The sequence below is a fragment of the Abramis brama genome (genome assembly GCF_963993115.1).
Source record: "Abramis brama genome assembly, chromosome: 4".
Classification (NCBI taxonomy): domain Eukaryota; kingdom Metazoa; phylum Chordata; class Actinopteri; order Cypriniformes; family Leuciscidae; genus Abramis; species Abramis brama.
Window position 1 is genome coordinate 49,388,263 of NC_139966.1, and position 25,954 is coordinate 49,414,216.

The 25,954-nt window shown below is 39.7% G+C and overlaps 1 protein-coding gene and 1 long non-coding RNA gene across 2 annotated transcripts in view; both read left to right on the forward strand.

The window, feature by feature from the left end:
* The first annotated feature begins 63 nt into the window (after nt 1-63).
* LOC311080756 lies at nt 64-2,455 on the forward strand. The gene is made up of 3 exons (XR_014605713.1): nt 64-150; nt 1,999-2,058; nt 2,182-2,455. It is a non-coding gene; the product is annotated as an uncharacterized lncRNA (long non-coding RNA).
* Nucleotides 2,456-14,664: 12,209 nt separating this feature from the next.
* Nucleotides 14,665-25,954, forward strand: part of LOC311081440 (scavenger receptor cysteine-rich type 1 protein M130-like) — a gene marked incomplete at both ends in the record, with an annotated part of 29,400 nt that continues 18,110 nt past the window's right edge. The window contains 5 exon segments of the mRNA XM_084111977.1: nt 14,665-14,713; nt 15,443-15,640; nt 17,422-17,439; nt 18,767-19,063; nt 19,171-19,485. Of these exon segments, the coding sequence (XP_083968103.1) occupies nt 14,665-14,713; nt 15,443-15,640; nt 17,422-17,439; nt 18,767-19,063; nt 19,171-19,485 (877 nt within the window).

A 25,954-nucleotide genomic window follows, 5' to 3' on the forward strand; every position in this document is an offset into this window, starting at 1 on the left:
CACATGATCAGTCATGTGTTGTGAACTGACAGCAGGTTTGTCTGTCTACACTCACAGCTCTCTCTGACTGGTACACAGGACTTAACAGGACTCCGACAGAGGCCATTTATCAAGAGATTCATCACAGACAACATCACTTCACTCAGAAGGGTGAGTCATCATGGGAAAATGTTAAAAGCTTTAATTATGTTACAATTTATGTTTAGAGATCCCCTGTAGTCTCCCCTCGGACAAAATGACAAATACACTTTACTCTATCTGATTATATGTAAGTGTGAACTGATGAATATCACTTTATCCTGAAATAAGGGGAGACATCAGTGATCCAGATCTGATCCACTCTAGAACTAAAGCTTTTTCTTTCATTCACATTTGCCTTATCAATTTTAATCATATGAAAAGTTTTCTATATTCATGAAAATCTCTCCACTGAGAATGTCAGATCGGTATGACTATTTTTGTTTCTGGGTTTTTGATGCGTAATCAGATGAATCTGTAGATAAGACTTCACCAGCCACCAAACCACAAAGCTGCATGTTTATGTCTGTGTGTCAGTGAAGATCTTGTGTGAATTTTTAGAGAGTGTTAAGCACTAAGCAGGGGGTTATATTTGGTGCATTTGTAGAGTTGGAAGAGATAAAGAGCTTTCTTGGCTTCCCAAAATATGATATGATTGATCACATCAGCTCTTTGAATAAATGATAGTTTATTGAAACAGAAATAGTTCAGTTCAAACATTTGGCTACTGACAGATGCTGAGCAACAGACATACTTCAGTGTACATTTTGGATCAGTGTGTGTTATTGTCACTGTCTGATGCCGCTGGTCACTGTTTTTTTCCACGGACTGAACATCTTCCATCTGCGTTTGTCGGGTCGTGGAATGTCTGAGCAGTGTGGTATGATTTCTCAAAAAACTGTGATCTGATGATTGTCTCATGCATCTGTCACTGCGGTGTGAATTAGCCCTGAAAATGATGTGAGCAACAGTGCCGTTCACACAGAACTGAGTTGTGCTTTAAAAACAAAACAAGTTGCAGAGCAGTATAATGAGGAAAAAAAAAAAAAAAAACCATGGTCTCGAAATGTGTTTTCACAGTGTTGTAAAAAAAAAAGCCCATGCACTGAGATCAAAGATTTTTACTTATGTCTTTTATTTTATTTTTTTAAATAAATGTTTCCTTTCTATGCATCTTAATAATCTTTTCTTTATGAATTCTAGTCATTGATTGCTATGTTAATTTAACCATTATTAGCGTAATCGTTATATTCCATGTGTTGCATGATTATTATTTTGCATGTTCATTGATTTTCATTTTCGTCAATTGATTGGTTCATCCTGTTGACCGTCTGTATTTTCCATCAGGATTGATTATGTGATGTAACATGGTATCAAAATAAGTCTCTTTCCATCTCTGTCTGCATTAGATAATGCAAAATCTGCAATATTCTCTTAAAGGTCTTAAAGGTGCAAAACCACAATTGCTTATTAAATTATTCCATGTCCCTTAGACCATGACCTAATCAGACCTGCAGGGTACATGTTGCCTTGAGTCCATCATTAAATGGTTTCAAGAGAAGAACTTCAATAGGTACTTTCCCTAGTCCTTTCCTGTTACGTAGGCACTGCAAATAAAATGTTTCGTTTCAGAAGACTCTGGGCTTCTTCTTCTGCCTCTTCTTTCTTTTTTCTCCTTTCATTCTGCAAATATTACACTTCTTTTGGGTCCTTCTTTCTCTATACTCTGATCTTATCTTTTAGATACAATTCTTTTGGATATTAATACTTGTATTTACTTTTCTATCTTATATTGAAACTTATTTGCTACATTTTAATAAAATGTGTTATTCCTTAATAATTCAAGACATAATCCTGTCTGCCTGGATCTCACTGCATCATAATCATAGACCCAGACTGTCATAAGGAGAATCTGAGGGATCTATGGTATTATAAGTGTATTACAAGTTATAATGTGGTTTTATTTTACATGTGTATCAGAGGGCGATCAGGAGTATGATGATGTGAAGAACAGCAATGAAAATGGGAAAAAACTGTTAGGTAAGATACTATAATCTGTTTACATAACCAGATACATTTAATTTTTATGTTGCTCAACTAAACTAAGCCTAAATGCAATTAAAACAACAGAGAATGTAAATTTGCTTTTGTTTTTAATAACAGGCTATGATGATGATGTGGGGGAGGAGTCAAATAAAGAGGGTGGGGCCATATGACTCACTGACCACACCCACTTCATCTTTTCATGAAATCATGCTGTAGTTGTAGTTCTCTGTTATTCTACAGTCTACATATTAATATATACATTCAAGTTTGTTTTGAGCTTGATGGCATTGATTTCATGTTAAATTTGTAGATGACACACCAGAGGGCTATGATGATGTCATTACCAGTGGACAGACCTATGGTCCTGGAAAAGGTGTTTTTTTCCCTAATACCTAAACTTAACAACTACCTTACTAACTATTAATAAGGAGTATATACATAATAAAGCAATATATATATATATATATATATAATTTTACAAAATTTTCCACCCATGTTATGTTGTATTTAAGAGCTTGTGTGTGTTTGTGTGTAGTGGACACACTAGAGGATTATGATGATGTCATCATTAATGGACAGTGCTCTCAATGTGTAATAGGCGAGTCACACAACTTAATTTTTGATCTACATTAATCTACAAGATATAGTGAACATGTGTTTTTTTTTATTTTTTTTTTTTTATGTGTAAAGAGGGAGATCAGGATGAGTATGATGATGTGCAGAGTATCACTGAAGATTTGAGAAACTTGTTAGGTAAGCTTTATGTCTTATGATTCAATAGGCCTATATTGGAATATCTTTCATGTTTAAGATTCACAATTTACGAATTGACCACTTCATCAGTTTAAAACTGAATTGAAACTGAATTTTAAATCTTATTACACACACACACACACACACACACACACACACACACACACACACACACACACACACACACACACACACATATATACAGTGCCCTCCACAATTATTGAACCCCCTGGTAAATATGATCAAAATTGGCTGTAAAAAAATAAATCTGCATCGATTATCCTTGTGATCTTTCATTCAAAAAATGTGCAAAATTCTAACCTTTCATTGAAGTAAAAGAATTGAAAGTGGGGGGAAATCACATTATGAAATAAATGTTTTTCTCCAAAACATGTTGGCCACAATTATTGAACCCCTAGAATTTTTTACGAGTAAAATATCTCTGAAGTATATTCCCATTAATATTTACCTTTTTTAGTACACCAGGGTGACTAGGAACATGAAACTGTCCAGCTATGACTTCGTGTTTCACAGAAGTTTAAATATGAGGAAACACAAAGGCCAAATCCCCTTAATCATCCATCACAATGAGTAAAACCACAGAATACAGTTCTGATGCGTAGCAAAAGATTGTTGAGCATCACAAACTAGAAAGTGGCTGTAAGACAATAGCTAAAGAATTGAAAATCCCCATTTTGACCATCAGGGCAATAATTAAGAAGTTATAACCAACTAAAGATGTTATGAATCTGCCAGGAAAAGGACGTGTGTCTATACTGTCTTAATGCATGGCGAGTATGAAAGTTTGAGTGGCCAAAGACTCTCCAAGGATCACAGATGGAGAATTGCAGAGATTAGTTGAGTCTTAGGGTCAGAAAGCCTAAAAAAAAAATTATCAAACAACCCCTACATCCCCACATGTTGTTTGGGAGGGTTTAAAAAAAACCCTCCTCGCTCATCCAAAAACAAATTCCAGCAAATTTAATTGTCAGACACGACTGGATCTTCAAACAACACAGGGTTCTGTGGTCAGATGAGACTAAAACAGAGCTTTTTGGCAGCAAACACACTAGATGGGTTTGGTGAACACAAGGATAAAAAGTACCCCATGTGTACAATTTAATATACCATTGGATCTTTAATGTTGTGGGCATATTTTTCTGCTGGAGGTCCTGGACTTCTTGTTCAGATACATGGCATTGTGGATTCTATCAAATATCAACAGATAAAAAATCAAAACCTGACGCCTTCTGCTAGAAATCTTATAATATGCCGTGGTTGGATCTTCCATCAGGACAACGATCCAAAACAAACATCAAAATCAAAACAAAAATTTGTTGTGGAGCTCAAAATTAAGCTTCTGCCATGACCGTCCCAGTTTCCTGACCTGAACCATATAGAAAATGAGTGGGCTGAACTGAAGAGGAGAAGCACCAACATGGATCTGGGAATCTGAAGGATCTGGAGAGATTCTGTATGGAGGAATGGTCTCTGATCTCTTGTCAGTTATTCTCCAAACTCATCAGGCATTATAGAAGAAGACTCAGAGCTGTTATCTTGGCAAAAGGAGATTGCAAAAAGTATTTAATAAAAGGGGTTCAATAATTGTGGCCAACGTGTTTTGGAGAAAAACATTTATTTCATAATGTGATTTCCCCCCACTTTCAATTCTTTTACTTCAATGAAAGGTTAGAATTTTGCACATTTTTTGAATGAAAGATCACAAGGATGATCGATGCAGATTTATTTTTTACAGCCAATTTTGATCATATTTACCAGGGGGTTCAATAATTGTGGAGGGCACTGTATATAAATAATTTTAATTGCTGATTTTTTAAATAAACTCATTTCGAAAAACTGATGCAATCACAAAATTGAACTGTTGCTCTTTCTTTAATGCAGACTATGATGATGTGGGGGAGGACAGAGAAGCTGTTTGACTCGATGGCCACACCCACTGCCATATCAGCTTCTGGAAATTTTATTTTATTTTTTTATTTAACAAAATACCTGAAATATTTGTCAAAATTTTTTTTAAACAATACTTTTAGAGTTCCCTTTGATCATTTCTAGTAAGCATTGTTTATTACCATGATTGCCACAGTTCAGGGTTATGAATCAGAGTCAGGGTTAAATCTTTTGACATTTAAACATTTATTTCCTCTTCCAGTGAAAAAACACGATAGTTACAATACAAAAATAGGTTTTCTGAATATTTTTGAATATATGTTAGAAAACATTCATAAATAACCTGAAATATGATGTTTGCATAAATGATATTCAGTGTCTGTGTTGTTATTGTGAAGTTGTACATTTACTCCAATAGAAAACAACTGTTCTAATGAGAACTCAATTGCAATAAGTACATATCTCACCCAGAAAAGTCTGCAGTCTGGAATCATAACTACACCATGTTTCGTTCTTTCCCCAAGTCTTAGAAAGACTTTTTTTCTCCATTTCTGTCACCAGTAGTTTGGGTTCCTTGACACTGTCACATTTTGGTTTGCTTAGTTGGGGACACTTAATATTCAACAATATTATTGATATGACTTTACTGACAATATCGGTCTGAACTGAGCTGGATGATGACATCAGAACTAAACTCATTCCATAACTGATGAACTTTACACAATTATTGAACCGAACTAAATAAACATTGAACTGTTGTCTTTTAGAGCTGCTTTACTGCATCATTGAATCATCATTTCCTGTTTATCACGATAATTCTGTGAAACAACCTGTATAAAGACTTGACTTTACCTGTGGTTAATCTTTAATATCATGGCCCGCATGTTACTTTCAAAACTTTTAATGGGAAATGATATCATTTGTTGTGAGCTAAAAGTGTCTTCTTCAGAAATCCTGTCAAGAGTCTTTCTGAGCTCAAACTGCTCCAGTCTGTTTGCTGCTGCTATAGTCTCTTTCACAGCTGCAATACTAATGGTCAATTCACAAAAAAAAACATATGTTTCACTTAAATTGTGGTTGATAGAATTGCAAATGTGAAAGACACCTATTATTAATTTTTGCCTCATGTCCTCCGACTCCCCCATCGTCCACTCTCACTCTCTTTGAGCCAACACTCATTACGCTGCAATATTAGAACAGAATTAATGCCATGATTAACCAATCTTAATCAAGCATGACAGAAAGGCTAAAAGTAATCTATATCAAACAGTCAAATTAATGTTTTTATTTATTTAAATCATGGGCCAGTTATTATCACACACTTGTTGTTGTTAATAATGTATTTATTTATGCATAATATGTATAATTATTTAATTATAGGAGTCAAATTAATGTTTTAATCATGAACACCAAATATTTGATGTTGCGTCGCTGTTGTTATTGTCAAATACTTATTTTAAGTATTTTATACTTCTTTTTAAGTAGGCTATTTCAAATACTTATAGTTGCGTTGTTATTTTAATAATAATTATTATTATTATTATTATCGTGTATTCATGCATAATCATTTTCATAACAACTTACAGGTTCTAGTAATGTGTGTGTTTGTCCACAGACATAAGCTGAAGATTTTATTTTTCTTTAATTACTTAAAATCTAATGTCATTATGCAGATATTTAAAAATGCCTTCTCTTGATTTAATATTAATAAATCAGTGGTTTGTCACTTTCTGTATTATGGCAGTTAACAGAACTTAAATTCTCAATCTCTCCATCACTAAGCCCTGAATCTATAAAGCACTATATTATGGGGCGCCGTTTGTAAAGCGGTTCACGCTGAAAATAACAGCAACATTTTTTCACATTTAGCTTTAAACATCATTGAAAAAACTGGTATGAATTTTTGACGGTCACTTTAAATGTTACACCTAAATGTTAAATGCTAAATCTAAATGTTAAATCTAAATCTAAATTTAAATGTTAAATCTAAATGTTAAATCTAAATCTAAATGTTAAATCTAAATGTTAAATCTAAATCTAAATGTTAAATCTAAATCTAAAATCTAAATGTTAAATCTAAATCTAAATGTTAAATCTAAATATTAAATCTAAATCTAAATGTTAAATCTAAATCTAAATGTTAAATCTAAATGTTAAATGTAAATCTAAATGTTAAATCTAAATGTTAAATCTAAATCTAAATGTTAAATCTAAATCTAAATGTTAAATCTAAATGTTAAATCTAAATCTAAATTTAAATGTTAAATCTAAATGTTAAATCTAAATGTTAAATCTAAATGTTGAATCTAAATGTTAAATCTAATCTAAATCTAAATGTTGAATCTAAATCCGGTTACCGGCATTTTGAATTTGCATATTAGTTAAATATTTAGTTTCACCCGAAACATTTAGATTCAACATTTAGATTTAGATTTAACTTTTAGATTTAGATTTAACATTTAGATTTAACATTTAGATTTAGATTTAATATTTAGATTTAACATTAAGATTTAGATTTAACATTTAGATTTAGATTTAGATTTAACATTTAGATTTAGATTTAACATTTAGATTTAACATTTAGATTTAGATTTAGCATTTAGATTTAACATTTAGATTTAGATTTAACTTTTAGATTTAGATTTAACATTTAGATTTAACATTTAGATTTAGATTTAATATTTAGATTTAACATTAAGATTTAGATTTAACATTTAGATTTAGATTTAGATTTAACATTTAGATTTAGATTTAACATTTAGATTTAACATTTAGATTTAGATTTAACATTTAGATTTAGATTTAGCATTTAGATTTAACGTACTCGGTTACTAACGTAACCTCGGTTCTCTCTAGAAGAGGGAACGAGTACTGCGTTTTATCAAAACGCTACGGGAAAAGTGTCTTTTCACGAAACACTGAAGCAAAAATTATCCTTTAATTTTTCATATATGTAAAACGCGTTGCGGCAGCAGCAGACAGCTGAAGCAAGACGGCTTGTCTGCTCATTGGCTGCTCTGCGGCAACTGCATAAGCCTATCGAGCGCAGGCTGATGCAACATCAGACCAATGAGGGCGCTTCGCGCCCTCCTCGCCACTTCCCGCCGAGACGGGCGTGGCTTACCTCTATAAAAGGAGCTCGAGAAGGCTGATTCACTTGATTTTGATCGCCGAAGCGAACCAGAGTGAACCAAACGCACGGCAAGGGAACGCAGTACTCGTTCCCTCTTCTAGAGAGAACCGAGGTTACGTTAGTAACCGAGTACGTTCTCTTACGAGAGTTCTCTCGTACTGCGTTTTATCAAAACGCTACGGGAACCCCTTGCAAAACGCCGTGCGTGCTGGGATAAAAACACTGATCACCGGAAGCTATTTCAGGCATACAGTGCATAATCACCAGATAGACTCACACAGAGTCAGGGAATAAGGGGGGGAAGCCTTAATTCCCTATACTGTAGCGTCCGCAGGCTTCACATGACCTCACAGGGAGAGTCTAAAGACAGGAGGGGTTTCCTCCGTCCTTATATAGACATGTCCACAGACGCGAATATGACATCACATAGCCAGGGTAGGGAGCCTGCACTAATGTGGGAAAACGTGGGTCTTACACAGTTCAGCCCAGTATAGTCGGCATAGTATTACACCAACAAAAGCTTAGCCTGTAAGGCGGGAACCTCTAGGTTATAAAACCTGATAAATGTAGACGGAGAGGCCCAGCCTGCCGCCGTACATATATCCTGTAAGGAAATCCCGCTGGACCAAGCCCACAAGGAGGCAACGCCTCTCGTAGAGTGCGCTCTGACTCCCAACGGGCATTGAATGCCCTTGGCAGTATAAGCCAGCGCTATGGCGTCAACTATCCATCTGGATAGACTTTGTTTCGAAACAGCCGTTCCTTTGGAACGTCCGCTGAACGAGACAAAGAGCTGCTCTGTCTGTCTAAAGGCAGCAGAGCGGGACATATAAGTTCTTAAAGCCCTAACAGGGCAAAGAAAACTCGAGTCCCCTTCCTCACTCGACGCCGGCAGGGCAGCCAGGGAAATGACCTGAGCCCGAAAAGGCGTGTTGAGGGATTTCGGCACATAGCCGTGCTTAGGTTTGAGTATGACTTTAGAGTCATTAGGACCAAACTCCAAGCACGTCGGGCTCACGGAGAGCGCGTGCAGATCGCCTATGCGCTTCACTGAAGCGAGAGCCATCAAAAACACTGTTTTGAAAGACAAATGTTTGAGGCTGATTGACTGGATAGGCTCGAAAGGGGCACCTTTCATGGCCGCCAGGACCGTAGAAAGGTCCCACATAGGAACTGACGGAGGTCTGGGTGGATTCAGTCTCCTAGCTCCCCTGAGGAAGCGGATGACTAAATCATTCCTTCCTAGTGACTGACCCAGCGTTGAACCGGAGAACGCTGAAATAGCCGCCACATACACTTTGAGCGTGGAAGGGGATCTGCCCTTATCCAACAGCTCTTGTAGGAAGGAGAGAACCTCCGTTACCTCACATTCGAGGGGTGAAAGGCTCCGAGCTGTACACCAGCCGGAGAAAACCGACCACTTTGAAGCGTAGAGTCGCCTGGTCGACGGCGCTCTAGCCTCCGTGATGGTATTCATGACTCCCTCTGCGAGATCAACGGATATCCGTTGAGCGCCCACACATGAAGGGACCATAGTTCCGGGTGTGGGTGCCAGATCGAGCCCCTGGCCTGCGAGAGGAGATCTCTCCTCAACGGCACTGGCCATGGAGCGATGTCTGCTAACTGCATCAGAACTGGGAACCATGCCTGGTTCTTCCAGAACGGTGCTACAAGCAGCACTGGGCATTTCGTTTTCCTGACCTGTTCCAACACCTGAGGCAGGAGGGAGACGGGGGGAAAAGCGTATAGCGGGCAGCGCGGCCACCTTTGGGACAGCGCGCTGCCGGTCTTTGAAAAGAATGCGGGGCAGTGAGCGTTTTCGCGGGACGCGAATAGGTCCACCTCCGCTTTGCCGAATCTCTCCCACAACAGCCGGACTGTTTGTGGGTGTAGAGACCATTCGCCCGTAGGAACGTTGTTCCTGGACAGTCTGTCCGGGCCCACATTCAGCAGCCCGGGCACATGTACTGCTCTCAGCGAGCGTAGGTTGTGCTGAGCCCATAGCAGGAGGCGTTTCGCCAGCCTGTACAGGGGTTTGGAATTCAGACCGCCCTGGCGATTTATGTAGGACACCACTGCCATGTTGTCCGAACGGACTATGACGTGTTGGTCCTTGATGTGGGGACAAAAACGCGTCAGCGCGTTGTGCACTGCCAGCATTTCTAGGCAGTTTATGTGTTGGAGCTTTTCCCATTCCGACCATAGGCCGAAGGACGGTCTGCCCTCGAGCAGCGCTCCCCATCCCGAGGTGGATGCGTCCGTAGACACCATCCTCACCCTCGAGGAAGTCCCCAGGCTTACACCTGATTGGTACCAGTCGTTCGCCATCCAAGGTACCAGGGCTGTGACACAGTCCTGATCGACCTTGAGGCGTAAATGACCGGACACCCACGCTCTGCGCGGAACCCGCGCTTTCAACCAGAACTGCAGCGGGCGCATGCGGAGCAAGCCCAGCCAGAGAACTGACGATGCTGAGGCCATGAGACCCAGCATCCTTTGAAATTTTCTGAGCAGGGTGAAAGCGCCGCGGCGGAAAGACATCGCCGCGCGCTGAATGTTCAGCACGCGCTGTGGCGACAGCCGCGCTGTCATAGACTGTGAGTCCAGAACTATACCCAGAAACGGAATCGTTTGGCTGGGGTTCAGTGAACTCTTCGCCCAATTGACCGTGATACCAAGATTCTCGAGGTGATCGTGACCGCCGTCCTTTTTGGGGACTAGAAAGTATCTGCTGTATATCCCCTGTTCGCTTTGAACTCGGGGAACAAGCTCTATCGCCCCTTTGCTTATCAGTTTTGATATTTCGGCGTGAAGTAGGTGTGCTACATTCAGCGGTACCGAAGTTTCGACGCGCGCTGTGAAGCGCGGAGGGCGTCGATGAAACTGTAGCGAGAAGCCTCTCTTTATAATGCCTAAGACCCAGTCCGAAACCCCTGGAAGCGCTGCCCATGCATCTGCATGGTTGGCTAAGGGCCGGATACAGAGCGCGCTCTGTTCGCCGTGTGACAGAGGTGCTACGGGGCTCACAAACATAGGCGTTATGCCTGCGGCATTTGAGGCGGGGGGCGCGCTTAATACAGCGGGCGGAGTGCTCGCCCTCGACCTTACAACAGTGTTTGATTACAACAGACTGAGTGAGGGAGGGCTGCGCAAGCCCCGTGGGACTCATGTGTGCGAGTAGATGTGGGCTGGGAGCGGGCACATTTACTGCTTGGGGTGCGCTGCTTGTGTAAGCAGCGCGCGCGCTCACAGGTCTCGTTTTTACAGAGAGCCTGTGATCTGATAGACATAGTGTTCGTGGGCACTGAGTAGTGGGCACTTTTACTATGTGGGGGGCGCAATCGACCTGAGTCGATTTTATTTGCGCGAGCCCTGAGTGCAGGGCTGTGCTTATGTGTATGGATGGGCACAGAGGAGTGCATCGACACTACATTTATAGCACCATCGGCCGTGGCCGGGACACCAGAAATCACACTCTTTTCGAGACATATCTGGGTAGCCGTAAAAACGGCTTTTGAGTGCAGGCAAGCGGGCACTTGTACAGGCTTGCGCTTTGCAGAGAACGCTGGGACAGCCGCGAAGCTTGGGGCTGAGACAGCGAGGCGCTTGGGTGGGAGGCCGGCCGCAACGGGACTCACACACCTGCGCTTTCCTAGGCGGGCTAGGACTTCTTCGGGGCCTCTGGTTTCACTACAATCATCGGTCGCGGCGCGCGTGCGGGGCGCCGGGCGCTCGATCGAGAGCGGGGTCTCGAGCTGCGCTGTTGAGGCTGCTGCGAAGAGGAGGCCGAAGGCGGGGGCTGAGGCTGTGAGGTTCGCGGGGTCCGTTTGTCTCGACCCGCCGCGGAACCAGAGCGCTTCGGTAGGAAGTGCTTGAAGGCTTGAGACGCTTTTTGGGCTTCGGTAAATCTCTCCACGAACTCGGAGAGAGAAGAACCAAAGAGGCCAGCGGAAGACAGCGGGGCGTCGAGAAACGCGATGCGCTCGGAATCGGCCATCTCCGTGAGCGTCAGCCATAAGTGCCTCTCAGCGACAGTGGCGGAAGCCATACAGCGTCCCATGGCTTGTGCGGCAGCTTTGGTGGCTCGGAGCGTGAGGTCCGAAGCACTCCTCAAATCCGCAATACAGACAGCATCAGGTCCAACCTCGTCCCATTTACGGAGGAGATCACCCTGGAAAATCTGTAATGTAGCCATGGTGTGTAGCGCTGACGCGGCTTGCCCAGCGGCGGAGAATATTCGCGCGAGCAGCGTCGACGTCATGCGGCAGGCTTTTGAAGGCAACACCGGTTTAGTCCGCCGTCCAGCAGAGGGCGGGCACAGATGGGTCGCTATAGCCTGTTCCACCGGCGGCAGAGAGAGGTAGCCTCGTTCATTCGCCTTGTCCAGTGAGGAGAATGCAGGCGACACAGATGAGCGCGTACGCGCAGAGTAGGGCGCGTTCCAGGCCTTCGCAACTTCTTCAGGTAACTCAGGAAGAAAAGGAGCGGGCTTAGATTCCGGAGAATTGCGCTCACCTGGGAGGAAGCTACCATCGAGCCGGGTGCGAGAGGGGGGCTCCGGTGCAGACCACTCGAGGCCGAGGCTCGCCGCGGCCAACGCGAGTACTCGCATGAGCTCCGTCTCAATGCTGGCTCTCACTGAGGGCTTTCGGGCAGGAGGCGCGAGGTCCTCAGAACTCGCCCAATCCTCGCTGCCTGAAGCGAGGAGAGAACAGGAATCCTTTTCCCCCGACGCGGCCTCCGAAACAACTTCCTCTGATGAAGCGGCGGCAGGCTGCGGGCGCTGAGCATCAGGAAGTGATTCGGGGGAGGTCGGTGAAGCTGGCGGGCGAACCGGCGAGCTTGGTCGGGGTGGAGAGGGTTCCGGGACCCGCTGCGAGCGGCGCTTCTTACGGCGCGGCATCGCGGCGGAGAATGCAGGCTTCGAGAAGGATGCCAGGCGGGTCCTCAGAGCCACCATAGGCAAAAGCTCGCAGTGAGGGCAGCCGCCGTCAGCGAGCGCGAGCGCTGCATGGTCCTCACCGAGGCAGGAAACACAGATGACGTGGTCGTCTCCCCCGGCGAGTGGGGCTCTGCACGAGCCGCAGGATTTAGGCATCTTTAGAAAGACGCCGCTCTTTTAGGGGGTGAGTGCTACGAGAACACTCACACACACACACAAAACAGAGCACAATAAAGGATATGGGCGTCGGAAAGCGCAGCAGGTACGGCTGTAGAAGGCGGCGTAGGCCAGCGGCTTCGAGGGCTCGTCCCGCTGAAGTGCTTGCTTCGAACGACGCTGCTTCCGTGATCCAGCGATGAGTGCGCTTCGCTGAAGAGATTAAAATCAAGTGAATCAGCCTTCTCGAGCTCCTTTTATAGAGGTAAGCCACGCCCGTCTCGGCGGGAAGTGGCGAGGAGGGCGCGAAGCGCCCTCATTGGTCTGATGTTGCATCAGCCTGCGCTCGATAGGCTTATGCAGTTGCCGCAGAGCAGCCAATGAGCAGACAAGCCGTCTTGCTTCAGCTGTCTGCTGCTGCCGCAACGCGTCTTACATATATGAAAAATTAAAGGATAATTTTTGCTTCAGTGTTTCGTGAAAAGAGACTTTTCCCGTAGCGTTTTGATAAAACGCAGTACGAGAGAACTCTCGTAAGAGAACATTTAGATTTAACATTTAGATTTAACATTTAGATTTAGCATTTAGATTTAAAATTTAACATTTAGGTATAACATATAATATTTAGATTTAACTATTTATAGTATCTCTAAGTTGACAAATATTGTTGTAAATGTGCTAAAAAGTGACCGTCAAAAATTCATACCAGTTTTTTAAACATTGTTTGAAGCTAAATGTGAAAAAATGTTGCTGTTATTTTCAGCATGAACCGCTTTACAAACGGCGCCCCATAGTATATTAATGACTGACATTTAAATTATTTAATTATGGCTTTTTACTCAAACATTTCTACCAGGAAAAAAAAAGTCTCTTCGGCCAGAATGAGTCATTCATGATTTTTATTATGAGAAAGAGCCGAACAATTTCTGTTCCATTAAGCGTTCAACATGTTTTTGGAATAAGTGTTTTACTGCCATCTATTGGAAGACTAACGCACTGCAGTGAAAGTGGGCCTTGTCCGCCTGTCTTTAGAATAAGAAGTGTTTTGCTGCCATCTTGTGGTGTCAGTAACGCATTGCCCCCTTTAACTCAGATACCCATTGCTGCTAATTTGCTGTACAGGCCTACTTGCTAGTGATTATGTATATCATGCGATAGTGAATATTTTTTAAACAGTTTAAACTTGTGATTTTGATTTTTTTCTAACAATAAACATTATTATTGAATGCAGAATTTATAAACTTTATATATACATATATATACTTTTAAGCAGTTATCAGTATCTGTATCAGCAGGTGTTTGGGTCTGATGCTGTAAATATCCTGGGCTGCTTCCTCTCTGAACTCTTTAATGTCTCCTGTATGATGTGACTATTTTTTGCCTCTGGCAGGTGTGTGTGTGTGTGTGTGTGTCTGTGCATCCTCACTGAAGTGTCTCGATATGGAGGAGGAGTTCTTTTCTCTGCTGACACGCTTTAGATAAATATGGTGTAAATCAGAAATGCCTCCTCTGATTTGTCACTGAAGTTGTTTGATGATTTCCTCTGTTGTGTCTAATAAGGTAATGATGAACCTGATTGGAAAGTTTTGCAGCTTGCTCTCTCTCTTTAGGGGACTGACAGTTCCCAGTTTCTTCAGTGTGTTTGAGGGAGCAGAGGAGAAACTTGTGCTGCGTTCTCTGAGCTGATGAAATAGAGCTGAAGGAGATGATGGGGGGATATTTGATGCTGATATTTCTGCTAAAACTCATCACCGCTGGTAGGTTTATATAGATTTTTTTTTTAACTGCCACATATTACCTATATTTTGTGCATTTATTAAAATGTTTATTAAGTTTTGTGTGGTGGTTTTCTCACTTTTTTTCTTCTGTCTTACTGTTCTTTTTCTAATAGCTCTTTCCCTTTTGGGTCATTCCGTGTCAAATCAAACGAATTTCTCGATTAAATGTTTGATCTTGTTCATATTATTTTTCTGAATGAAGACATACTTAAATGGTGATGAAAGTCAAAATATAAAATTCCATGGATGAATATTTACTGAGTAATCCACTTTGTTGTACCAATCTCTGTGTAAATAAAAAATCGTAATGGTTCCATCTTTCTATTGTCATCCCTCTTATTTTGACCCCCCTGTACAAAATAGTGGATTACTCAGTAAATATATCAATATCAAAATATTTTTTTTAGCTGTGGACCTCCGGCGGCAGGACCGTTCAGTTGACACAGAATGTTCACAGTTATTTCTCGATCTCTCTTGTTTGTCATTCACCTGTTGCAAAAAAGTATGAATTTAATCACCCTCTTTCTTTCTCTGTTTTTCCCTATGTTTCTTCATGTCTTGTTTCCCTCTGTTCTATGTACTGTACAGACAGTGCAAATGTGAGGCTGGTAAATGGTAGCAGTCGCTGTGCTGGTAGAGTGGAGGTTCTTCATAGAGGTCAGTGGGGAACAGTGTGTGGTGAGACATGGGATTTGGTTGATGCTGCAGTGGTGTGTAGAGAGCTGGACTGTGGAGAACCTGTAGATGCTCTGGGTGATGCTCATTTTGGACAAGGATCAGGACCAGCATGGATGATTATTGTGATGTGTAATGGATCAGAGTCAACACTGAAGAACTGTGGGGGATCATTAGAGCTGTTTAGACCTGGCTGTGGTCCTAGTGGAAACGCTGGAGTCATCTGCTCAGGTAAACTGCTTCAAACCTAACCTCACTAATGAGTCACCTGCCTTAAATTAACCTCTTATTCATAATTAGATTTTTTGATCTAAGCTGTTTTGACTTCCATATTTTAAAACTGGTTTACTTTTAGCTTTTATAAATTGTGCTTAATGATTTATCAACAAAAAGATTTATGTTGTCAGATAGTGTAACAGTTTTTTTTTTTTTTTTCATGAGAGAAATAATCTCCTGGTCTAAAACAAACCAAATGTACATAACATGGCCTATATTTAATGTTTTGCAATTTGCTAACATTAGTTAATGCATCAGGTTCCATGAACCGATAAAGAACCATACAACAACATTAATAGGTTTATGTTACTTTATTTTATTTTTATTTTATTTTATTTATTTAGATGGGGCTGTGCATATTCATGAACGTACAATCAAAGTTGAACGTAAATACGCCGGATTTAGCACAATGCTATCATTTCCATCCGTAGTCCCAGACATATACAAATACAAACCAAAAAACAAACAAACAACATACATATCAACAAATATACAAATATACATAGAGCTAAAAAACATTAAAAGTTCCTATACCTTATAGAGTACTTATTGTAGTATTTATTTAAATTGCATAAATGCCTGTGCATAGATATCCCAAAGTGCTTATTATAAATATATAAATAAATCTACCTATCAAATTCTACCTTCTTACTTAATGATTACATTTTTGATTGTTATTTAGCCATCTTTTAAGATGTTGCTTAAATGAAACAAAACTGGGGCTATCTCTAATTTCCGTTGGCATTGGCATACTGTTCCAGTTTGTGCAGCCTTTAATAGAGAAGACATTTTGTGCAAACTAAGATTTTCTACTTCACAATCCCCTCGAGTAAATGATCTAGTCCTAGTCTCGCTATTTCTCTTTTTGATAAAATCCCCCAGGGGTGGTGGGGTGATTCCATTAATTGATTTATAAATAAGACAGCTACTTTTAAATTTTTTTAGATTTTCAAAATTTAGAAGTTGATACTTCTCAAGAATTGGTCAAAGGTGAAACGACTGTGGTTTCCTGTCAAATACCTTAACTGCATTTTTATATAGTTGATCAATGAGTTTTAATGCAGTAACTCCAGCAAAAGACCAAACTGTGAAGCAGTATTCAATGTGGGAAAAAATCATACAATGGAGATAGGATTTAGCAGCCTCTGTTGTAATGTAGGACCTGATTTGTTTGTAATTTTGTAGATTTAATTTTATAGCATTGGTTACCTTTTGTATGTGTTTTTTGAAAGTGAGGTTTGAATCTAGTATAACCCCAAGGTTCTTGAACTGGGCTACCAACTCCAATTCCTCCCCTCCCAAAAACACAGAAGATCTACATAAAATCTACTGTCTATGTGTACTTTCTGCATATTGGCCCAGAGATGGATTTTAATAGAATAGCTGGTCTCAGATCATGTGCCAACTGCTACTGACAATAGTTGTAACAATCAGACTTCACAATTTACTGGAAATAATGATTTAGTGGAGATTCAAGAAGAAATCAATCATTATTTTCAGTAAATTGTGAAGAGTCTGATTGTTACTGCAATTCTCTGAGCAGGATAAGAACATTACCGAGGCTCATGAATGAGAGAAGCTGAGGAGTTAGTTGTAAACTATTTATGGTCAATAATCAATCCAGAGATAATCAACACAAAACATCAAATTCTCAACTATTATAGCCTTTTTATTTTATTTTATTCCACCTATAGAATAAGTGTCTCATGTTTTTATGTGTGTATTCTCTTCTTCAGGAGTCCGGCTGGTTGGAGGTTCTCGCTGCTCTGGGAGGTTAGAAATACTTGATGATCAGTCGTGGATCAGTCAAACAAACAACATACATATCAACAAATATACAAATATACATAGAGCTAAAAAACATTAAAAGTTCCTATACCTTATAGAGTACTTATTGTAGTATTTATTTAAATTGCATAAATGCCTGTGCATAGATATCCCAAAGTGCTTATTATAAATATATAAATAAATCTACCTATCAAATTCTACCTTCTTACTTAATGATTACATTTTTGATTGTTATTTAGCCATCTTTTAAGATGTTGCTTAAATGAAACAAAACTGGGGCTATCTCTAATTTCCGTTGGCATTGGCATACTGTTCCAGTTTGTGCAGCCTTTAATAGAGAAGACATTTTGTGCAAACTAAGATTTTCTACTTCACAATCCCCTCGAGTAAATGATCTAGTCCTAGTCTCGCTATTTCTCTTTTTGATAAAATCCCCCAGGGGTGGTGGGGTGATTCCATTAATTGATTTATAAATAAGACAGCTACTTTTAAATTTTTTTAGATTTTCAAAATTTAGAAGTTGATACTTCTCAAGAATTGGTCAAAGGTGAAACGACTGTGGTTTCCTGTCAAATACCTTAACTGCATTTTTATATAGTTGATCAATGAGTTTTAATGCAGTAACTCCAGCAAAAGACCAAACTGTGAAGCAGTATTCAATGTGGGAAAAAATCATACAATGGAGATAGGATTTAGCAGCCTCTGTTGTAATGTAGGACCTGATTTGTTTGTAATTTTGTAGATTTAATTTTATAGCATTGGTTACCTTTTGTATGTGTTTTTTGAAAGTGAGGTTTGAATCTAGTATAACCCCAAGGTTCTTGAACTGGGCTACCAACTCCAATTCCTCCCCTCCCAAAAACACAGAAGATCTACATAAAATCTACTGTCTATGTGTACTTTCTGCATATTGGCCCAGAGATGGATTTTAATAGAATAGCTGGTCTCAGATCATGTGCCAACTGCTACTGACAATAGTTGTAACAATCAGACTTCACAATTTACTGGAAATAATGATTTAGTGGAGATTCAAGAAGAAATCAATCATTATTTTCAGTAAATTGTGAAGAGTCTGATTGTTACTGCAATTCTCTGAGCAGGATAAGAACATTACCGAGGCTCATGAATGAGAGAAGCTGAGGAGTTAGTTGTAAACTATTTATGGTCAATAATCAATCCAGAGATAATCAACACAAAACATCAAATTCTCAACTATTATAGCCTTTTTATTTTATTTTATTCCACCTATAGAATAAGTGTCTCATGTTTTTATGTGTGTATTCTCTTCTTCAGGAGTCCGGCTGGTTGGAGGTTCTCGCTGCTCTGGGAGGTTAGAAATACTTGATGATCAGTCGTGGGTTTCAGTGTGTGACGCTGCCTTTGACCAGCAGGATGCAGAGGTTGTGTGTAGAGAGCTGGACTGTGGGGCTCCTGTACAGGTGCTGGGAGAAGATGCTTTTGGCAAAGGAGACGCTCAGATGTGGACACAAGAAATTCAGTGCAGAGGAAATGAGTCTCAGATTCACCTCTGCCCAACATCACCATCACACCAACACAACTGTTCACATGACAGTGATGTTGGACTGGTGTGTGCAGGTTTGAACAATTTTCCAAATTTCCTGTAAGTTGTTTTTCTCTCAGTTTTTTTTCTGTCCTTTACTTGTGTTTGTCTCTCATTTTCTCTGTTCAATATCTAGATGGTGTGAATGTGAGGTTGGTTGGTGGCAACAGTCGCTGTGCTGGTAGAGTGGAAGTTCTTCATAGAGGTCAGTGGGGAACAGTGTGTCACTATGACTGGGATTTGGCTGATGCTGCAGTGGTGTGTAGAGAGCTGGACTGTGGAGAACCTGTAGATGCTCTGGGTGATGCTCATTTTGGACCAGGATCAGGACCAGTCTGGATGAGTAGATTCATGTGTACTGGATCAGAGTCTACACTGAAGAACTGTGGGGGCTCATTAGGGCGTAGTCATGGCTGTGGTCGTAGTGGAAATGCTGGAGTCATCTGCTCAGGTAAACTGCTTCAAACCTAACCTCACTAATGAGTCACCTGCCTTAAATAGGCTTTATGCCCAGCTCCACTACTTCCTGAACTTCAGCCAGCTCCTTTGTTTCCTGTCTGCCATTATTGGACAAACTGATTAATCCAGGTGTGCCTGACCTCAGTAACAATACTCAGACACACCTGGATTAATCAGTTTGTCCAATAATGGCAGACAGGAAACAAAGGAGCTGGCTGAAGTTCAGGAAGTAGTGGAGCTGGGCATAAAGCCTATTAACCTCTTATTCATAATTAGATTTTTTAAAGCTGTTTTGACTTCCATATTTTAAAACTGGTTTACTTTTAGCTTGAATAAATTGTGCTTAATGGTTGACCAACAAAAAGATTTATGTTGTCAGATAGTGTAACATTTTCTTTTCATGAGAGAAATAATCTCCTGGTCTAAAACAAACCAAATGTACATAACATAGCCTATATTTAATGTTTTGTAACAAATTACAATGAGGTTCAATTTGCAAACATTAGTTAATGCATCAGGTTCCATGAACCAATAAAGAACCAGACAACATTAAAAGGTTTATGTTACTTTCTATGTGTTCTTTCCGCATATTGGCCCAGAGATGTATTTTAATAGAGTAGCTGGTCTCAGATCATGTGTGTATAAAAGGCTCTGACGTTTCTGGGTGCCTGCCGCTTTAAGACTCTTCTTCGGTGGTTACGGTAGAGGAAGTGTGTAGCTAGTGTGTTGGTTATAGTCATAGACATAGATATCATATAAAGGCTAGATGTCTCGTCCGCGCTGCTAGCCAATGGAGCTCGACATCCGCACACGGCGGCCATCTTACCACAGGGTGCTTGCTCACTCATAACATGGTGCATGTACTTTTAAATAACCATAACTTGCTCAATTTTCTACCGATTTTCAAACGGTTTGGTTTGTTATAAACGTCAGAGATGTAGCTATTATACTGCATACATATGAATAATTATGTTCAAAATGTTTAAGCATTCAGAATTATAGCCACGTTAATAACGTTTGTAAGAAACCAAACCGTTTGTAAATCCATCCAGATTTCAACGAGATAAGAGGATTTGTGTGCGTGCTGCTCACTCACCTTAATTCACAGAGCCCTGTGGTAAGATGGCCGCCGGTGATGCCGGAAGTGACTCCGCCTTAAGACATCTAGCCTTTATATGATATCTATGGTCATAGATATCATATATAAACGCTAGATGTCTTATGGCGCAGTCACTTCCGGCATCACCATTTGGCCATCTTGTCACAGTAAAGCTGTGCATTAGGTGAGTGATCAGCATGCACACAAATCCTCATATCTCGCTGAAATCTGAACGGATTTACAAACGGTTTGGTTTCTTACAAACGTTATTAACGTGGCTATAATCCCGAATGCTTGAACATGTATGTTATAATTATTCATATGTATGCAGTTTATGTATTTTGTGTCATAACTACATCTCTGACGTTTATAACAAACCAAACCGTCAAAAAATTGAGCAAGTTATGGTTATTTAAAAGTACATGCACCATTAAACGAGTGAGCGAGCACACTGTGGCAAGATGGCCGCCACGTGCGGATGTCGACCTCCATTGGCCAGCAGCGCGCACGAGACATCTAGCCTTTATATATGACTAGTGCAAAAAATGCCCGTGCAAAATCAGTTTTTGAGTGTGTTTTTAGTAATTGTTGGTTTGGTGTGTTTGAGTGCTCATTGTTACAATTACACAGCAAAAGTTCAGTGACATTTTTATTTGTGCATGGTAGAAAGCACACAGTGAACTCCGAGAAAAAGGTATGCTTGAGCAAACAGTTTGTGAATAGGCAACTACAAATGATGCCTGTGAAAGAGACTGTGAACGCACTGAATAGGATATGTTTAGTTGGTGAATAGCATTTACACAGTAGCGATAACGTTAAGCGCACCAGAATGAAATATAATATTCAGAAGTAAACAGCATAGCTGACTTACAGATTCAGTTAACATCCACAAATGAATATGCGCGTCGATTCAGGGAGCAGTGCAAAGTGCCCGTGCAAAATCAGTTTTTGTGAGCTGATCGCAGTCAAAAAAGTTCAGGAGATATTTCTTAGCGATGGCTGATTTCAACAGTTTCAATATGATAAAAAATAACTTTTATATTGATTCAATGGATTAATTGCATTTGGGGGAAAAAAGTGTCATGAATTTATTGCATTTTAGGGGAAAAAATAATTCGTTTTTATAATAAATCTTTGAAAATCAAAATCTGGATTTGAATTTTTTATGATATTATAACCTAAAGATGCTATGTGAAAGTTTGAAAGAGAAAATAGTGGTTTTCATCTTGCCACTTTCTTGGTAAAGAAAACACATTTTTACTCAAATTAATCAAAATGGATTTATCACGTTCTGGAACCAAACTATAATAATTCAGAAGTAAACAGTGTAGCTGACTGAGTGTTTATTTTTAAGCCACAACCTTCTTGGGGCTTCTTTGACCGAAACAACCCTCTAATGTCAGAATGTTTATTTTTAAACCACAACCTTCTAAAAATGATATATTTAACGATATCTTTTGCATTTCTCATCCAAACAACGTCAAACTTGGCACTGCACTTACTCGTGCCCGTGGCAAGACACCTATCGAGTTTAAAATCAATCGGACTAACGGTTCGAGAGATATGCGAGGAACAGACACACACACAGACAGACAGACAGACGTTTCTGTAATTTATAGAGAGACTAGTGCAAAATGCCCGTGCAAAATCAGTTTTTGAGTGTGTTTTTAGTAATTGTTGGTTTGGTGCCCGTGAAAGAGACTGTGAATGCATTGAATTCAGGGAGCAGGCTAGGTTACTACAAATGATGGCTGTAAATAAATTATAATATTCAGAAGTAAACAGTGTAGCTGACTGAGTGTTTATGTATACCACAACCTAATAAGTGCAAGTGCAAAATGCCCGTGCAAAATCGGTTTTTGAGTGTGTTTTTAGTAATTGTTGGTTTGGTGTGTTTGAGTGCTCATTGTTACAATTATACAGCAAAAGTTCAGTGACATTTTTATTTGTGCATAGTAGAAAGCACACAGTGAACTCCGAGAAAACGCTATGCTTGAGCAAACAGTTTGTGAATAGGCTACTACAAATGATGCCCGTGAAAGAGACTGTGAACGCACTGAAAAGGATATGTTTAGTTGGTGAATAGCATTTACAGTACACAGTAGCGATAATGTTAAGCACACCAGAATGAAATAATATTCAGAAGTAAACAGCATAGCTGACTTATAGATTCAGTTTACATCCACAAATGAATAAGCGCGTCGATTCAGGGAGCAGTGCAAAGTGCCCGTGCAAAATCAGTTTTTGTGAGCTGATCGCCGTCAAAAAAGTTCAGGAGATATTTCTTAGTGATGGCTGATTTCAACAGTTTCAGTATGATAAAAAATAACTTTTATATTGATTCAATGGATTAATTGCATTTTGGAAAAAAAAGTGTCGTGAATTTATTGCATTTTTGGGGAAAAATAATCCGTTTTTATAATAGATCTTTGAAAATCCAAATCTGGATTTGAATTTTTTATGATATTATAACCTAAAGATGCTATGTGAAAGTTTGAAACAGAAAATAGTGGTTTTCATCTTGCCACTTTCTTGGTAAAGAAAACACATTTTTACTCAAATTAATCAAAATGGATTTATCACGTTCTGGAACCAAACTATAATATTCAGAAGTAAACAGTGTAGCTGACTGAGTGTTTATGTCAGAATGTTTATTTTTAAACCACAACCTTTTAAAAATGATATATTTAACAATATCTTTAGCATTTCTCATCCAAACAACGTCAAACTCGGCACTGCACTTACTCGTGCCCGTGGCAAGACACCTGTCGAGTTTGAAATCCATCGGACTAACGGTTCGAGAGATATGTGGTTAACAGGCACACAGACAGACACACAGACAGACACGCAAAATGCCCGTGCAAAATCAGTTTTTGTGTGTGTTTTTAGTAATTGTTGGTTTGGTGTGTTTGAGTGCTCATTGTTACAATTACACAGCAAAAGTTCAGTGACATTTTTATTTGTGCATGGTAGAAAGCACACAGTGAACTCTCCGAGAAAACGCTTGAGCAAACAGTTTGTGAATAGGCAACTACAAATGATGCCCGTGAAAGAGACTGTGAACGCATTGAATAGGATAACTTATGTTTAGTTGGTGAATAACATAGGCTACTATTACACAGTAGCGATAACTTTAAGCACACCAGAATGAAATATAATATTCAGAAGTAAACAGCATAGCTGACTTACAGATTCAGTTAACATCCACAAATGAATAAGCGCGTTGATTCAGGGAGCAGTGCAAAGTGCCAGTGCAAAATCAGTTTTTGTGAGCTGATCGCCGTCAAAAAAGTTCAGGAGATATTAGCGATGGCTGATTTCAACAGTTTCAATATGATAAAAAAATAACTTTTATATTGATTCAATGGCAATGTCATGAATTTATTGCATTTTTGGGGAAAAATAATAAGTTTTTGTAAAAAATCTTTGAAAATCAAAATCTGGATTTGAATTGTTATGTTATTATAACCTAAAGATGCTATGTGAAAGTTTGAAACAGAAAATATGGTTTTCATCGTGTTTATATCAGAATGTTTATTTTTAAACCACAACCTTCTTGGAGCTTCTTTGAATGATACAACCCTCTAATGTCAGTTCATCGTGTTTATATCAGAATGTTTATTTTTAAATCACGTTCTGGAACCAAACTATAATATTTAGAAGTAAACAGTGTAGCTGACTGAGTGTTTATGTCAGAATGTTTATTTTTATACTACAGGGCCATTGAATGCTTGAATCTGATTGGTTGGCGAGCGTTCTAAGGTGTGCATTATTTTCAGGGAAACGCACGGCTAAAGTAGTTCCAGGCAGGTCTTGACCGCATTACAGTTCCATATCACTTCGCATAGTCAACTGTAATAACGGAAAATAGGATACAATTCATAACAAGAAAAAACATTTAGCCCCATGCGCTTGATCTGCAATTTTCAATGTCTAGCTTCACAATCAATGGAAACATGCAGTTTAATTTGAATAAATAAAGTATATAGTCCTATATAATCAATTAAACTGAATATAGGCTAAATAAATGGATAGTCCTGCAGCACGGATTTTTATTGCAGATAATTTAACAAATAAATAATAATTGATAGGCCTACTTGTTAAAAGGGCTTTGTGTTTCTTTTATTTGGCTAGTCTACTGTCATCTGTCAATAATAGAAAAAAAAAGAATGAACGAATTAATTAAAACGAATTGAATTAATAAATAAAAAATAATAATGACGCACATGCTTTTCTGTCTCATTATTGCAACATCTCTCTCTAATAACTGCATTAATAACTGCATAAAGCCGGGGACACACTTTAAGGCCGGTTATGAATGTAATTTGATACTTATGACCAGAGCCGCCTTAACCTAATGTTAGGCCCCGGGGCTGAGAGGTTTTGTAGGCCCCCCATCCCCTCGATTTATAGAGTCATTTTAAAAAAGTGTAATATTAAAATAATTCATTCATAATTCATGTAAAATAATTCATTTCTTTCGAGACCTACAACAGTGAGTTTTTTAATATTGTTTTCAATTTTAATATTGTTATTAACATATCACTGAGCACATAAACACAAGACACTTTATTTAACAACCACACACAGCAACTAAATTTCAACTTTATAAAATGAGAAGCGATTTTCGCGAGCGACAACCAATAGGAAAGAAGCCTTTCAGTGGAGCTCAGCTCCCGTCACCGTCTCAAATGCAGGAAGACAGAAGAGTTCGAGGGCGATTTCACTGTTTTATATGATTTGACTAACTAACCACAAACATGGATATAATAAAATGATGCATGGAAAAGAAACGGTCGACAGTCTCAGTGAGTTTATGCTGGATTTAGTGCGTAAATCATTTTGTTTACAAATTAGACGCTTTGCAGTTGTTACGATTTTATTTTGGATGTGTTCATTGTGATTATATTGGCTGGGTTTATAAAAGTTTATACAATTGAAAGGATCATTGCTTGGTACATTTGGAAACAAAGCTTGTCTATTTCTAAATGTAATCGCGTGCATCGCTGCTGATTATAGCTTACTGTCCGTGTGTTGAAAAAAACTTAAATTAAACACACTCGCAACAGACACACCCCAAAGCGGAGACGGAGACGTTACAGCGTTGCCAGCGGCACTGAGCGGACTTTTGTATGAGGTGTATGAGGTGTGATTTGTGCATTTACTATGGCGAGTATGGCGAGTGGATAATGCCACGGATTATGGCGAGTGGATAATGCCACGGATAACTTACCGATGTCGACAGTCGTGTACTTTTACGTGACCGAAGGGGTACGCCGCATCACAGTATGGAACGCCGTTGGGGACAATACTTATTATATGCAACGCGTGAAATTTGGACGCATTAACACGCACAGTTTGT